General features: G+C 41.7%; 1 protein-coding gene across 2 annotated transcripts in view; it reads left to right on the forward strand.

The window, feature by feature from the left end:
• The window catches only part of LOC128665795 (beta-1,4 N-acetylgalactosaminyltransferase 2-like), a 325,846-nt gene that overhangs the window by 265,849 nt on the left and 41,741 nt on the right, over nt 1-18,256 (forward strand). For both annotated transcript variants that reach the window (XM_053719997.1, XM_053719998.1), the window contains exon 9: nt 1,944-2,084. In XM_053719997.1, the coding sequence (XP_053575972.1) occupies nt 1,944-2,084 (141 nt within the window). The remainder of the gene's footprint in view (nt 1-1,943; nt 2,085-18,256) is intronic.

Raw genomic sequence — 18,256 nt, forward strand, 5'->3', positions numbered from 1 at the left:
TTCAGTATTTTCTATTTCCTCTTTCCCTCTTCACATTTTTGTCATGAAAGGGCAGGTATGATGATAGTGGTGTGTATAGCGGGCGGACTTCTGTACACATTTATAGAATCATCGGTAATAAAATTTGTAAGTAAAATGAAAAAAAAAGAGCATTTACAAAAATTAGAAATTTTGTTGAACATCTATAAGTTGAGGTAAATTATAAATCCTATATTTTGTGCTACTCATGCAGAAAAGTAATAAGCACTGACAGGCTGTGGTTACTGTGCTTGTAATGAAATTCATATGTGCAATGGTCCAGATGGCTAAGCTTTTGATTGGGCAGTAAAAAAGGGAAGAAAAAAAAACAGAGAAGGGAGGCTGTCAGGTGAGCATTATAAGATATTAAATGAATAAAAAAAAATGTATTTAAAAGAAGTAATACAAAAAAAAGAGGCTTTTATAAAAAATATGGCATGAACTTTAATTTTTTAAAAAGTTATATTGAAGAGTTTACCATCCCTTTAAGACCTGAAGGCTCACACGGAAACGGAGGGATCAGGAGCCATTCGGCCCTTGTTAAATTGGCCCCACAATCTTTTGTTTTACAAATGGATGATGATTTTTTTTTAACTTGTGAACTTCACCTGCAATCGACTCAGATGTCTGTCGCAATAGACACGCTGATATTTTTAAATACGCATTAAATTAAATAAATTAAATCTTTACTTTATCTTTCTTTATGATTTTAAGCAGAACATTTATAGAATTATGAATTATGACTTTAATAGATATAAACCCAATTCCGAAAAAGTTGGGACAGTATGGAAAAAGCAAAAAACAAAAAAAAACAAAGAGTAATTAGAGAATTCAATTCACCCTGTGCTATATTGAAAACACATTATTAACACATTGTTTGATGTTTTACTTTTGTGAATTTAATGTATTTTTGAAAATATACACTCATTTCAAATCTGATGACTGCAACACACTACAGAAAGTTGGGACAGTTCACCTTATCTTTTAATAACAATTATTAAGTGTTTGGGCACTGAAGACACCAGTTGGTTAAATATTAGCAAGCTGAATTTTCCCCCGTTCATCCATTATGCATGTCTTCAGCTGCGCAACTGTACGGGACCTACATTGCCTTATTTTGCGCTTAATAATGTGCCACAAATTCTCAATCAGAGACAGGTCAGGACTGCAGACAGGCCATGCTAGCACCCGCTCTATCTGCTTACGCAACAATGCGCTTATAATCCCGGCAGAATGTGGTTTGGCGTTGTCCTTCTGGAAAATGCAGGGACGTCCCTGGAAAAGACAACGTCTCGATGGCAGCATATGTTGCTCCAAAATGTATACATATCTTTCTGCATTAATGGTGCCCTCACAGATGTGCAAGTTACCCATGCCATGGGTACTGACACACCCCCATACCATGACAGACGCTGGCTTTTGGACCTGACGCTGATCCCAGCTTGGATGGTCTTTTTCCTCTTTGACCCAGAGAACATGGCAGTTTTTTCCAAAAACTATTTGAAATGTTGACTCGTCGGACCACAAAACCTGATTCCACTGTGCTACTGTCCATCTCAGATGAGACCAAGCCAGAGAAGTCGGCGGTGCTTCTGTACAGTGTTAATGTATGGCTTCTGCATAGTAAAGCCTTAAAGGGACACTAAACCCAATTTTTTTCTTGCTATTTTTATTTAAAAAGCAGGAATGTAAGCCTCCGGTTATTGCGGCCGGGCCCTGTGAATAAGACGAACTGGTTAGCACAGTTCTCCAGCATGTTAATGGTAGGTGTATAACGACTGAATACTGACCAACGCAAATTCACAAACGCAAATTCACCAACGCAAATTCACAAACGCAAATTCATGAGCAAATCGAATACACGCATGTCCTACTATAAAGTATAACATGATCACTAATATTAATTGTGAATTTCTCACGTTTAGGGATGGTTCGCTGGTAGAAACCTGGCAGTGTCTCAAGTCACTACAAAATATTTCCTGTGGGTTGATGATGACTTCTTCTTCACAAAAGATACAAAAATTGAAAAATTAGTACAGGTCCTAGAGGAAACAGATTTGGACTTGGTAAGATCTTTTTGTATAATCAGATGTTTTTGCTCTAACCTAAAAACTTATATTTACAGATGTAGTCATATTATTAATTAAAACAGAATTAGAATGTTTATATATCAGTTAAACACATATATGTTCATCTCAATATATATATGACAGATAGATAGATAAATAGATAGTAGATAGATAGATAGATGATAGATAGATAGATAGATAGATAGATAGATAGATAGATAGATAGATGATAGATAAATAGATAGATAGATGATAGATAAATAGATAGATAATAGATAGATAGATAGATAGATAGATGAAATATAGATAGATAGATGATAGATAGATAGATAGATAGATAGATAGATAGATAGATAGATGATAGATAGATAGATAGATAATAGATAGATAAATAGATAGATGATAGATAGATAGATAGATAGATAGATAGATAGATAGATAGATAGATAGATAGATAGATAGATGAAAGATAGTTTATGAATAGATAGATAGAGATATAGATAGAAAGATAGACAGAGAAATAGACAGACAGACAGACAGAGGCACGCTAGAATGGCTAATTTGCTACCTCCCTTACTGTCATACTTTAGTATTACAGGTTATTGTACAGGAAGGGCCAAATTAGCATAGAGCTTGATACACTGAGATCCATAATTAGGAAACTTTTCTGAAATAGAAACATCTAAACCATTGTGATGTTAACGTTTTACATTTAAGCTGCTACTATCACAGCTATATCAGTTTTCACTTCCTGTTGAGTTTTATTGGGGGATAGACACTTCCTACTAACACTAATGGCTGATAACGACTTACTGTTAACCCCTTAATGACCAGTGACATACAAGGTACATTGTGGTCATTAAGGGGTTAAAGCTCATTGCTGTTTTTATAATCACACAAATTTATATGAAATTGCGTATTGCACATTTCTTGTATTGATATTATAGGACAGATGAAAAAACTTCATTTGGACTCAAAAAGGTTTAAACAAGTAATCAAGGATGCACTCCAGGAATACTGCTGCATATGAGGATATGGCCATCCAGTTATTAGAGCATATGTATGTATGCTTGCTTATGATTGGCTGACAATCTGTACCCTCAGTAGATAGAACATGGATGGAATATATTTATATGTAACACATTGTAGTAAAGAAGAATACTGTTTTCTACACTTCAGTGATGCTGCGATGTTGTCTACTAGTCAGTTTTTCACTAATATTGTTGTAGTAATTTCTTACAAAGAATTTCCTTAGCGGGTTAAGCAGTTTCTCTAAGAATAAGGGTGAGATTATGAGCGGCGCACTAACTGTTGCACACGACCGATATTTTCGTCTTTTTTTTGCATGTCAAATACGAACATATGAGTGCAATTACGATTTATGCTTGTCAGGTTAGCGTGACTTCAGAGCTGTGGTTAACTTTCTACTCATAATACGCGTGCAACCAAAATGAGCAAAAAATTCAGTCTAGCGAATTGTACACTTGAGCGGGAGCGCAAAAAGAAAATGTATGCTTACCTGATAAAATTATTTATTTTTTGACACGATGAGTCCACGGATCATCATAATTACTATTGGGAATATCACTCCTGCCCTGCAGGAGGCGGCAAAGAGCACCACAGCAAAGCTGTTAAATATCACCTCCCTTCCCTCCCAACCCAGTCATTCGACCAAAGTAAAGGAGAGAAAGGAAGTAACAAGGTGCAGAGGTATCTGAAGTTTACAATAACCAACAACCTGTCTTTCAACAACAGTGCGGGCCGTGGACTTATCGTGTCAAAAAAGAAATAAATTTATCAGGTAAGCATTCATTTTCTTTTTAATGACAAGATGAGTCCATGGATCATTATAATTACTATTGGGAATCAATACCCAAGCTAGAGTACACAGATGATACGGGAGGGACAAGACAGGGAACCTAAACGGAAGGCACTACTGCTTGAGGAACCTTTCTCCCAAAAGCGGCCTAAGCCGAGGCAAAAGTGTTACATTTGTAGAATTTTAAAAAAGTGTGAAGAGAGGACCAAGTTGCAGCCTTGCAAATCTGTTCCACCGAAGCTTCATTTTTGAATGCCCATGAGGAAGCAACAGCCCTCGTGGAATGAGCCGTAACTCTCTATGGAGGCTGCAGTCTCATATGCAAAATGTATGATACTTTTCAGCCAAAAGGAAAGAGAAGTAGCCGCAGCTTTCTGTCCCTTACGTTTTCCTGAGAAAACCACAAACAAAGAAGACTGATGAAAATCCTTAGTCGCCTGCAGGTAAAACTTTAAGGCACGAACCACATCCAAATTGTGCAGAAGTCTTTCCTTCTGAGAAGTAGGATTAGGACACAAGGAAGGAACAACAATCACCTGATTAATGTTCTGATCAGAAACAACTTTAAGAAGAAATCCTAATTTAGTACGTAAATCTACCTTATCCGAATGAAAAATAAGGTAAGGGGACTCATACTGCAATGCCGAGAGCTCTGACACTCTGCGAGCAGAAGAAATAGCAACAAGAAATAAAACTTTCCAAAATAACAACTTAATATCTAAGGAAAGCATAGGCTCAAACAGAGCACCTTGAAGAACTTTGAGAACCAAATTAAGACTCCATGGAGGAGTAACTGGCTCTGATCCTGACCAAGGCCTGACAAAAAGATTGCACATCGGGAACATCTGCCAGATGTTTGTGTAAAAAATTAGATAAGGCAGCAATTTGACCCTTTAGGGAACTTGTCAATAATCCTTTCTCCAAACCCTCTTGGAGAAAGGACAACATTCTAGGGATCCTAACTCTACTCCAGTAATAGCCCTTGGATTCACACCAATAGAGATATTTATGCCATATCTTATGGTAAATCTTTCTAGTTAAATGTTTACAAGCCTGAATCATGGTCTATATGACCGATTCGGAAAAGCCCCGCTTAGATAAAATCAAGCGTTCAATCTCCAAGCAGTCAGCTTCAGAGAAACTAGTTTTGGGTGAAGGAAGGGCCCTTGAATTAGAAGATCCTTCCTCAATGGAAGTCTCCAAGGTGGCAGAGATGACTTGTCCACCATATCTGCATACCAAATCCTGCGAGGCCAAGCCGGTGCAATGAAGATCACCGAGGCCCTCTCCTGCTTGATTCGGGCAATCACCCGAGGAAGAAGAGCAAACGGAGGACATAGGTATGCTAGACTGAAGGTCCAAAGGACCGCCAGGGCATCTACCAGTACTGCCTGAGGGTCACTGGACCTCGACCTGTACCTCTGAAGCATTCTGCCGAGAGGCCATGAGATCCAATTCCAGCTGACCCCATTTGAAAATAAGACTGGAAAACATTTCCAGGTGGAGTTCCCACTCCCCCGGATGAAAGGTCTGTCTGCTCAGGAAGTCCGTCTCCCAGTTGTCCACCCCTGGGATGTGGATCACCGACAGACAGCAGGAGTGGGCTTCTGGATTATTTTGGCTACCTCTGTCATCACTAAGGAACTCCTCGTTCCTCTCTGTCAGGGTTTTTTCCCTGATTTGTTTGCCATGTGCTGCTGGCGGCCATTTTACTCACCTCTCTTGCTGACTCTGGTGCATACTGTGTGATGCTGCTCATTTCCTGCACGTCCTTTTATGGCCAGACTGATGTACATCATCCGTGTGAGACAGGATGCAGTCTCAGAATTGTGATGTCATTACTTATTATTTAAAGGGCCTCTGTTCAGAATGCTTTGCCCATTGTGTTGTCTCAGACCTGTTTGTGAGAGCTCCTGTGTATTACCTGGCTGTCTGACATCCCTCCTGGTTCCTGATCCCTGGCTTGTTCCTGATTCTGCTGGTCTCCTTGTTCCTGATTCCGGCTCGTCTGTCTTTGGCTCCTGACTCTGCTCGTCTGACTACCAGTTCTGGTTTTGATTCCTGGCTTGTTATTAGACTTGTAGACTTTTTATTATTTTTTGCTATTAATAAAGGTGTGATTATTTTTGCACTTCTTGTCTCTGGAACCTGATAAACTGGACCGAGGCTAGGGCCAGGCCAGAAGAGCATTGAAAATCGCTCTCAGTTCCAGAATGTTTATCGGAAGAGCAGACTCTGACTGAGTCCAAACTCCCTGAGCTTTTAGGGAGCCACAGATTGCTCCCCATCCTAGAAGGCTGGCGTCTGTTGTCAGAATCACCCAAGATGGTCTGTGAAAGCAGGTTCCCTGGGAGAGATGATCCCGAGACAACCACCATTGAAGAGAATCCCTTGTCTTCTGCTCCAGAAGTATTTGAGGAGACAAATCGGCATAATCTCTGTTCCATTGCCTGAGCATGTTTAACTGCAGAGGTCTGAGATGGAACCGAGCAAACGGGATGATGTCCATTGTCGCTACCATCAGCCCCGATTACCTCCATGCACTGAGCCACTGATGGCCGAGGAGTGGACTGAAGAGCTAGACAAGTATTGAAAATCTTTGATTTCCTGACTTCTGTCAGAAAATCTTCATTGATAGGGAATCTATTATGGTTATTGGAATAAATTCCCAAACCCTGTTCCTGAATCGGTACAGGAACTATCACTCCCAGGTCGGAGAGATCTCCTATACAGTGTAAGAACGCCTCTCTTTTTGTCTGGTCAACAGATAATCTTGAAAGCAGAAACCTACCTCTGAGAGGAAAACTTTTGAACTCTAGTTTGTATCCCTGGGACACTATTTCTACTGCCCAGGGATCCTGCACATCTCAAACCCAAGCCTGAGTGAAGAAGGAAAGTCTGCCCCCTACAAGATCCGGTCCCAGATCGAGGGCAGGTCCTTTATGCTGTCTTTGATTTAATAGCAGGCTTCTTGGATTGTTTTCCCTTATTCCAAGACTGATTGGGTCTCCATGAAGGTTTAGTCTGTTCCTGCTTGAAGGCGGAAGAGGAAGAATTTCCTTTGAAATGTCGAAAGGAACGAAAATTACTCTGTCATCCCTTCTGTTTGTTTCTTTTATACTGAAGGAGAAGATGACCTTTACCTTCTGTAATATCAGAGATTATCTCCGTCAAGCCCGGTCCAAACAAGACCTTCCCCTTGTAAGGAATCGCTAATAGCTTGGACTTAGAAGATACATCCACAGACCAAGGTTTTAACCATAAGGCTCTGTGAGCTAGAACTGAGAAACCTGAAATCTTTGCTCCCAGTTTGATAACTTGAAGGGAAGCATCCGTAATAAAGGAATTAGCCAATTTAAGAGCTTTTGTCCTATCCTGGATCTTATCCAGGGGAGTGTCTGTCCTAATAGCATCAGACAACGCATCAAACCAATATGCCGCTGCACTAGTGACGGTAGCAATGCACACAGCTGGTTGCGACTGTAAGCCCTGGTGTACATACATTTATTTTGTCCATAGGATCTTTGTAGAAGACATGAGAGAATCGATATCCCTTAAATTAACTCCAGCGGGAGCTTGAGAGGAAGCGCAGGGCACTGCATGTGAGGGCGGTAAAATTTGGGACGCTTGAGGAGAAAGCTGCGGCATAAAATTAGCATTGTCAATAGACTTCTGGACAACATCCCCCTTGGAACACGTTGGCTCAGAAAAAAGTCTATCCCTATAACTTAAAGTCCTCTCAATACAAGAGGAACAGAAAGGGATTGGTGGTTCAACACTAGCATCAAAACACAAGGAGCAGGTGACAACTTGCAAGGCCTCTTGGTCCAGTCTGACTCACAATGGATCAAATAGGCAATAATAAGTTAAATTTTTAAACAAAAAGAAAAATTGACAAAAAACGTTACTGTCTATTTAAAAGTTAAACCGCAACTTTTTTACTTAAAAACTGCAGAATGCGGTAAACGGTTAAATAAATATAAAATAAGACACCACTACACCTCAGCTTTATGCACCTATAACACTGGCGATCAGTTTTCCCTTAGCTAAACGATCAGGATCCAGGAGATACGATCTTAGGCGTTTTAGTTCTGCTTCTAGGATCGCATGCCTCAGTGAACCCATGCGCATCTAGACAGCCAGAAACTCAGTCACCTCCGCTCCGGATGAAAGAAAAATGCAGCGTAATGCAGAGATTACCGCCTCACTTGGCTCCGCCCTTCGTGGGCGTATCTAAATAACTGTCTCCCAGTCGGTATTTTTTAAGTATAACCACAGGGAGATAGGGAACCGCCATAGTTTGTATGCCCCTAGCAGCAATCTCAGCCCCAGTGCCTGCGTATGCTGTCAAAGTCCTCTCCAGCAAGGAGAGTATAATGTCCCATGTGTAATAAAGTGCTTGTAATAAAAGGCTACTTACTTTCCTATATACTTCTGAAAATAAAGTGCCCACTTTTTCTGAGTGATTTGCTCCAGAAATAATTAAAGTCAGCACTTACCTCACAAATCTGCCCGACAGTAGGGCAGCTCACCAGGTTTGAGAGGTCCTCTCCCTCACATGGACCTGTGGAAACAAAAAGACTGAGTATTTCCCCTCAGACTCTCATAATCAGGGCAGCATAAAATCTATGGGAGGCGCAGTGAGAATTATGTCCCACCAGTTCCCATTGCTCTAAAGCCACCACTGCTCTACTGAAAAGACTGATATTGACTTTGGCTACACCCCAGAACAAAGCAGCACAATCTTGTACTACTTTAAAAATAATAAGCTCTTGATTGAAGAATCTTTTCTAACACCTCACTTTACCACTTCCTATCACTAACGTATGCAAAGAGAATGACTGGGGTGGGAGGGAAGGGAGGTGATATTTAACAGCTTTGCTGTGGTGCTCTTTGTCGCCTCCTGCAGGGCAGGAGTGATATTCCCGATAATAATTATGATGATCCGTGGACTCATTGTGTCATTAAAAAGAAATAGGACTCCACTCATAATCTAACTGTAAATCTGGTAAGAAATGGTAATGTTAAATCAAGTATAAGAGATGTTCACAAGAGATTTTGCAATAAGATCGGCATTTTGTGCTTTTCAGGACTTCAGGACTAGAAATAACAAATAACAAAAACTATCTGGGAACTGAGTGGGTTAACATAAAGTTGTTTCCTACATGGTGGGAGCTGTAGATGCGACTGAGACAGCTGATTTAGCTCGTACACACACTGGTGGTGCCGCCTTAAAGAGTGAGGTGTTTTTAAACTCAAAGTTCAAGTAAAGTGTTTGGCTGTGAAAAAAGTTGCACTAAGCACCCCTTAACTGCCATATAGCCCACCCCAAATTACCCTCTATTAACCCTTAACTGTCATATAGCCCACCCCAAATTACCCTCTATTAACCCTTAACTGTCATATAGCCCACCCCAAATTACTCTCTACACTATTAACCCTTAACTGCCATATAGCCCACCCCAAATTACCCTCTACACTATTAACCCTTAACTGTCATATAGCCCACCCCAAATTACCCTCTATTAACCCTTAACTGTAATATAGCCCACCCCAAATTACCCTCTATTAACCCTTAACTGTCATATACCCCACCCCAAATTACCCTCTACACTATTAACCCTTAACTGCCATATAGCCCACCCCAAATTACCCTCTACACTATTAACCCTTAACTGTCATATAGCCCACCCCAAATTACCCTCTATTAACCCTTAACTGTAATATAGCCCACCCCAAATTACCCTCTATTAACCCTTAACTGTCATATAGCCCACCCCAAATTACCCTCTACACTATTAACCCTTAACTGCCATATAGCCCACCCCAAATTGCCCTCTATTAACCCTTAACTGCCATATAGCCCACCCCAAATTACCCTCTATTAACCCTTAACTGCCATATAGCCCACCCCAAATTACCCTGTACACTATTAACCCTTAACTGCCATATAGCCCACCCCAAATTACCCTCTACACTATTAACCCTTAACTGTCATATAGCCCACCCCAAATTACCCTCTACACTATTAACCCTTAACTGTCATATAGCCCACCCCAAATTACCCTCTATTAACCCTAAACTGCCATATAGCCCACCCCAAATTACCCTCTATTAACCCTTAACTGCCATATAGCCCACCCCAAATTACCCTCTATTAACCCTTAACTGCCATATAGCCCACCCCAAATTACCCTCTATTAACCCTTAACTGCCATATAGCCCACCCCAAATTACCCTCTACACTATTAACCCTTAACTGCCATATAGCCCACCCCAAATTACCCTCTACACTATTAACCCTTAACTGCCATATAGCCCACCCCAAATTACCCTCTACACTATTAACCCTTAACTGTCATATAGCCCACCCCAAATTACCCTCTACACTATTAACCCTTAACTGTCATATAGCCCACCCCAAATTACCCTCTATTAACCCTTAACTGTCATATAGCCCACCCCAAATTACCCTCTACACTATTAACCCTTAACTGTCATATAGCCCACCCCAAATTACCCTCTGCACTATTAACCCTTAACTGTCATATAGCCCACCCCAAATTACCCTCTGCACTATTAACCCTTAACTGTCATATAGCCCACCCCAAATTACTCTCTACACTATTAACCCTTAACTGTCATATAGCCCACCCCAAATTACCCTCTATTAACCCTTAACTGCCATAAAGCCCACCCCAAATTACCCTTTATTAACCCTTAACTGTCATATAGCCCACCCCAAATTACCCTCTACACTATTAACCCTTAACTGTCATATAGCCCACCCCAAATTACCCTCTACACTATTAACCCTTAACTGCCATATAGCCCACCCCAAATTACCCTCTACACTATTAACCCCTAAACTGCCATATAGCCCACCCCAAATTACCCTCTACACTATTAACCCTTAACTGTCATATAGCCCACCCCAAATTACCCTCTACACTATTAACCCTTAACTGCCATATAGCCCACCCCAAATTACACTCTACACTATTAACCCTTAACTGCCATATAGCCCACCCCAAATTACACTCTACACTATTAACCCTTAACTGTCATATAGCCCACCCCAAATTACCCTCTACACTATTAACCCTTAACTGCCATATAGCCCACCCCAAATTACCCTCTACACTATTAACCCTTAACTGCCATATAGCCCACCCCAAATTACCCTCTACACTATTAACCCCTAAACTGCCATATAGCCCACCCCAAATTACCCTCTATTAACCCTTAACTGTCATATAGCCCACCCCAAATTACCCTCTGCACTATTAACCCTTAACTGTCATATAGCCCACCCCAAATTACCCTCTATTAACCCTTAACTGCCATATAGCCCACCCCAAATTACCCTCTACACTATTAACCCTTAACTGCCATATAGCCCACCCCAAATTACCCTCTATTAACCCTTAACTGCCATATAGCCCACCCCAAATTACCCTCTATTAACCCTTAACTGCCATATAGCCCACCCCAAATTACCCTCTACACTATTAACCCTTAACTGTCATATAGCCCACCCCAAATTACCCTCTACACTATTAACCCTTAACTGTCATATAGCCCACCCCAAATTACCCTCTACACTATTAACCCTTAACTGTCATATAGCCCACCCCAAATTACCCTCTACACTATTAACCCTTAACTGTCATATAGCCCACCCCAAATTACCCTCTACACTATTAACCCTTAACTGCCATATAGCCCACCCCAAATTACCCTCTACACTATTAACCCTTAACTGCCATATAGCCCACCCCAAATTACCCTCTACACTATTAACCCTTAACTGCCATATAGCCCACCCCAAATTACCCTCTGCACTATTAACCCTTAACTGCCATATAGCCCACCCCAAATTACCCTCTACACTATTAACCCTTAACTGTCATATAGCCCACCCCAAATTACCCTCTACACTATTAACCCTTAACTGTCATATAGCCCACCCCAAATTACCCTCTACACTATTAACCCTTAACTGTCATATAGCCCACCCCAAATTACCCTCTACACTATTAACCCTTAACTGTCATATAGCCCACCCCAAATTACCCTCTACACTATTAACCCTTAACTGTCATATAGCCCACCCCAAATTACCCTCTACACTATTAACCCTTAACTGTCATATAGCCCACCCCAAATTACCCTGCTACGCTATTAACCCCTAAACTGCCACATAGCCCACCCCAAATTACCCTCTACACTATTAACCCTTAACTGCCATATAGCCCACCCCAAATTACCCTCTACACTATTAACCCTTAACTGCCATATAGCCCACCCAAAATTACTCTCTACACTATTAACCCTTAACTGCCACATAGCCCACCCCAAATTACCCTCTATTAACCTTTAACTGTCGTATAGCCCACCCAAAATTACCCTCTATTAACCCTTAACTGTCATATAGCCCATCCCAAATTACCCTATACACTATTAACCCTTAACTGTCATATAGCCCATCCCAAATTACCCTCTACACTATTAACCCTTAACTGCCACATAGCCCACCCCAAATTACCCTCTACACTATTAACCCTTAACTGCCATATAGCCCACCCCAAATTACCCTCTACACTATTAACCCTTAACTGTCATATAGCCCACCCCAAATTACCCTCTATTAACCTTTAACCGTCATATAGCCCACCCCAAATTACCCTCTACACTATTAACCCTTAACTGTCATATAACCCACCCCAAATTACCCTCTACACTATTAACCCTTAACTGTCATATAGCCCACCCCAAATTACCCTCTGCACTATTAACCCTTAACTGCCATATAGCCCACCCCAAATTACCCTCTACACTATTAACCCCTAAACTGCCATATAGCCCACCCCAAATTACCCTCTACACTATTAACCCTTAACTGCCATATAGCCCACCCCAAATTACCCTCTATTAACCCTTAACTGCCATATAGCCCACCCCAAATTACCCTCTATTAACCCTTAACTGCCATATAGCCCACCCCAAATTACCCTCTATTAACCCTTAACTGTCATATAGCCCACCCCAAATTACCCTCTACACTATTAACTCTTAACTGCCATATAGCCCACCCCAAATTACCCTCTACACTATTAACCCTTAACTGCCATATAGCCCACCCCAAATTACCCTCTACACTATTAACCCTTAACTGCCATATAGCCCACCCCAAATTACCCTCTACACTATTAACCCCTAAACTGTCATATAGCCCACCCCAAAATTACCCTCTATTAACCCTTAACTGTCATATAGCCCACCCCAAATTACCCTCTACACTATTAACCCTTAACTGCCATATAGCCCACCCCAAATTACCCTCTACACTATTAACCCTTAACTGCCATATAGCCCACCCCAAATAACCCTCTACACTATTAACCCTTAACTGCCATATAGCCCACCCCAAATTACCCTCTACACTATTAACCCTTAACTGCCATATAGCCCACCCCAAATTACCCTCTACACTATTAACCCCTAAACTGCCATATAGCCCACCCCAAATTACCCTCTACACTATTAACCCTTAACTGCCATATAGCCCACCCCAAATTACCCTCTATTACCCTTAACTGCCATATAGCCCACCCCAAATTACCCTCTATTAACCCTTAACTGCCATATAGCCCACCCCAAATTACCCTCTATTAACCCTTAACTGTCATATAGCCCACCCCAAATTACCCTCTACACTATTAACTCTTAACTGCCATATAGCCCACCCCAAATTACCCTCTACACTATTAACCCTTAACTGCCATATAGCCCACCCCAAATTACCCTCTACACTATTAACCCTTAACTGCCATATAGCCCACCCCAAATTACCCTCTACACTATTAACCCCTAAACTGTCATATAGCCCACCCCAAATTACCCTCTATTAACCCTTAACTGCCATATAACCCACCCCAAATTACCCTCTACACTATTAACCCTTAACTGCCATATAGCCCACCCCAAATTACCCTCTACACTATTAACCCTTAACTGCCATATAGCCCACCCCAAATTACCCTCTACACTATTAACCCTTAACTGTCATATAGCCCACCCCAAATTACCCTCTACACTATTAACCCCTAACTGCCATATAGCCCACCCCAAATTACACTCTACACTATTAACCCTTAACTGTCATATAGCCCACCCCAAATTACCCTCTGCACTATTAACCCTTAACTGCCATATAGCCCACCCCAAATTACCCTCTACACTATTAACCCTTAACTGTCATATAGCCCACCCCAAATTACCCTCTACACTATTAACCCTTAACTGCCACATAGCCCACCCCAAATTACCCTCTACACTATTAACCCTTAACTGTCATATAGCCCACCCCAAATTACCCTCTATTAACCCATAACTGCCATATAGCCCACCCCAAATTACCCTCTACACTATTAACCCTTAACTGCCATATAGCCCACCCCAAATTACCCTCTGCACTATTAACCCTTAACTGTCATATAGCCCACCCCAAATTACCCTCTATTAACTCTTAACTGCCATATAGCCCACCCCAAATTACCCTTCTACACTATTAACCCCTAAACTGTCATATAGCCCACCACAAATTACCCTCTGCACTATTAACCCTTAACTGTCAAATAGCCCACCCCAAATTACCCTCTATTAACCCTTAAATGCCATATAGCCCACCCCAAATTACCCTTCTACACTATTAACCCCTAAACTGCCACATAGCCCACCCCAAATTACCCTCTGCACTATTAACCCTTAACTGTCATATAGCCCACCCCAAATTACCCTCTACACTATTAACCCCTAAGTGCCATATAGCCCACCCAAAATTACCCTCTATTAACCCTTAAATGCCATATAGCCCACCCCAAATTACCCTTCTACACTATTAACCCCTAAACTGCCACATAGCCCACCACAAATTACCCTCTACACTATTAACCCTTAACTGCCATATAACCCACCCCAAATTACCCTCTACACTATTAACCCTTAACTGCCATATAGCCCACCCCAAATTACCCTCTACACTATTAACCCTTAACTGCCATATAGCCCACCCCAAATTACCCTCTACACTATTAACCCTTAACTGCCATATAGCCCACCCCAAATTACCCTCTACACTATTAACCCTTAACTGTCATATAGCCCACCCCAAATTACCCTCTACACTATTAACCCCTAACTGCCATATAGCCCACCCCAAATTACCCTCTACACTATTAACCCTTAACTGTCATATAGCCCACCCCAAATTACCCTCTACACTATTAACCCTTAACTGCCACATAGCCCACCCCAAATTACCCTCTGCACTATTAACCCTTAACTGCCATATAGCCCACCCCAAATTACCCTCTACACTATTAACCCTTAACTGTCATATAGCCCACCCCAAATTACCCTCTACACTATTAACCCTTAACTGTCATATAACCCACCCCAAATTACCCTCTACACTATTAACCCTTAACTGCCACATAGCCCACCCCAAATTACCCTCTACACTATTAACCCTTAACTGTCATATAGCCCACCCCAAATTACCCTCTATTAACCCATAACTGCCATATAGCCCACCCCAAATTACCCTCTACACTATTAACCCTTAACTGCCATATAGCCCACCCCAAATTACCCTCTGCACTATTAACCCTTAACTGTCATATAGCCCACCCCAAATTACCCTCTATTTACTCTTAACTGCCATATAGCCCACCCCAAATTACCCTTCTACACTATTAACCCCTAAACTGTCATATAGCCCACCCCAAATTACCCTCTGCACTATTAACCCTTAACTGTCATATAGCCCACCCCAAATTACCCTCTATTAACCCTTAAATGCCATATAGCCCACCCCAAATTACCCTTCTACACTATTAACCCCTAAACTGCCACATAGCCCACCACAAATTACCCTGCTACGCTATTAACCCCTAAACTGCCACATAGCCCACCCCAAATTAGCCGCTACACTATTAACCCTTAACTGCCATATAGCCCACCCCAAATTACCCTCTACACTATTAACCCTTAACTGCCATATAGCCCACCCCAAATTACCCTCTACACTATTAACCCTTAACTGCCATATAGCCCACCCCAAATTACCCTCTGCACTATTAACCCTTAACTGCCATATAGCCCACCCCAAATTACCCTCTACACTATTAACCCCTAAACTGCCATATAGCCCACCCCAAATTACCCTCTACACTATTAACCCTTAACTGCCATATAGCCCACCCCAAATTACCCTCTATTAACCCTTAACTGCCATATAGCCCACCCCAAATTACCCTCTATTAACCCTTAACTGCCATATAGCCCACCCCAAATTACCCTCTATTAACCCTTAACTGTCATATAGCCCACCCCAAATTACCCTCTACACTATTAACTCTTAACTGCCATATAGCCCACCCCAAATTACCCTCTACACTATTAACCCTTAACTGCCATATAGCCCACCCCAAATTACCCTCTACACTATTAACCCTTAACTGCCATATAGCCCACCCCAAATTACCCTCTACACTATTAACCCCTAAACTGTCATATAGCCCACCCCAAAATTACCCTCTATTAACCCTTAACTGTCATATAGCCCACCCCAAATTACCCTCTACACTATTAACTCTTAACTGCCATATAGCCCACCCCAAATTACCCTCTACACTATTAACCCTTAACTGCCATATAGCCCACCCCAAATAACCCTCTACACTATTAACCCTTAACTGCCATATAGCCCACCCCAAATTACCCTCTACACTATTAACCCTTAACTGCCATATAGCCCACCCCAAATTACCCTCTACACTATTAACCCCTAAACTGCCATATAGCCCACCCCAAATTACCCTCTACACTATTAACCCTTAACTGCCATATAGCCCACCCCAAATTACCCTCTATTACCCTTAACTGCCATATAGCCCACCCCAAATTACCCTCTATTAACCCTTAACTGCCATATAGCCCACCCCAAATTACCCTCTATTAACCCTTAACTGTCATATAGCCCACCCCAAATTACCCTCTACACTATTAACTCTTAACTGCCATATAGCCCACCCCAAATTACCCTCTACACTATTAACCCTTAACTGCCATATAGCCCACCCCAAATTACCCTCTACACTATTAACCCTTAACTGCCATATAGCCCACCCCAAATTACCCTCTACACTATTAACCCCTAAACTGTCATATAGCCCACCCCAAATTACCCTCTATTAACCCTTAACTGCCATATAACCCACCCCAAATTACCCTCTACACTATTAACCCTTAACTGCCATATAGCCCACCCCAAATTACCCTCTACACTATTAACCCTTAACTGCCATATAACCCACCCCAAATTACCCTCTACACTATTAACCCTTAACTGTCATATAGCCCACCCCAAATTACCCTCTACACTATTAACCCCTAACTGCCATATAGCCCACCCCAAATTACACTCTACACTATTAACCCTTAACTGTCATATAGCCCACCCCAAATTACCCTCTGCACTATTAACCCTTAACTGCCATATAGCCCACCCCAAATTACCCTCTACACTATTAACCCTTAACTGTCATATAGCCCACCCCAAATTACCCTCTACACTATTAACCCTTAACTGCCACATAGCCCACCCCAAATTACCCTCTACACTATTAACCCTTAACTGTCATATAGCCCACCCCAAATTACCCTCTATTAACCCATAACTGCCATATAGCCCACCCCAAATTACCCTCTACACTATTAACCCTTAACTGCCATATAGCCCACCCCAAATTACCCTCTGCACTATTAACCCTTAACTGTCATATAGCCCACCCCAAATTACCCTCTATTAACTCTTAACTGCCATATAGCCCACCCCAAATTACCCTTCTACACTATTAACCCCTAAACTGTCATATAGCCCACCACAAATTACCCTCTGCACTATTAACCCTTAACTGTCAAATAGCCCACCCCAAATTACCCTCTATTAACCCTTAAATGCCATATAGCCCACCCCAAATTACCCTTCTACACTATTAACCCCTAAACTGCCACATAGCCCACCCCAAATTACCCTCTGCACTATTAACCCTTAACTGTCATATAGCCCACCCCAAATTACCCTCTACACTATTAACCCCTAAGTGCCATATAGCCCACCCAAAATTACCCTCTATTAACCCTTAAATGCCATATAGCCCACCCCAAATTACCCTTCTACACTATTAACCCCTAAACTGCCACATAGCCCACCACAAATTACCCTCTACACTATTAACCCTTAACTGCCATATAACCCACCCCAAATTACCCTCTACACTAT

Source organism: Bombina bombina, chromosome 7 (genome assembly GCF_027579735.1).
Source record: "Bombina bombina isolate aBomBom1 chromosome 7, aBomBom1.pri, whole genome shotgun sequence".
Classification (NCBI taxonomy): Eukaryota; Metazoa; Chordata; class Amphibia; order Anura; family Bombinatoridae; genus Bombina; species Bombina bombina.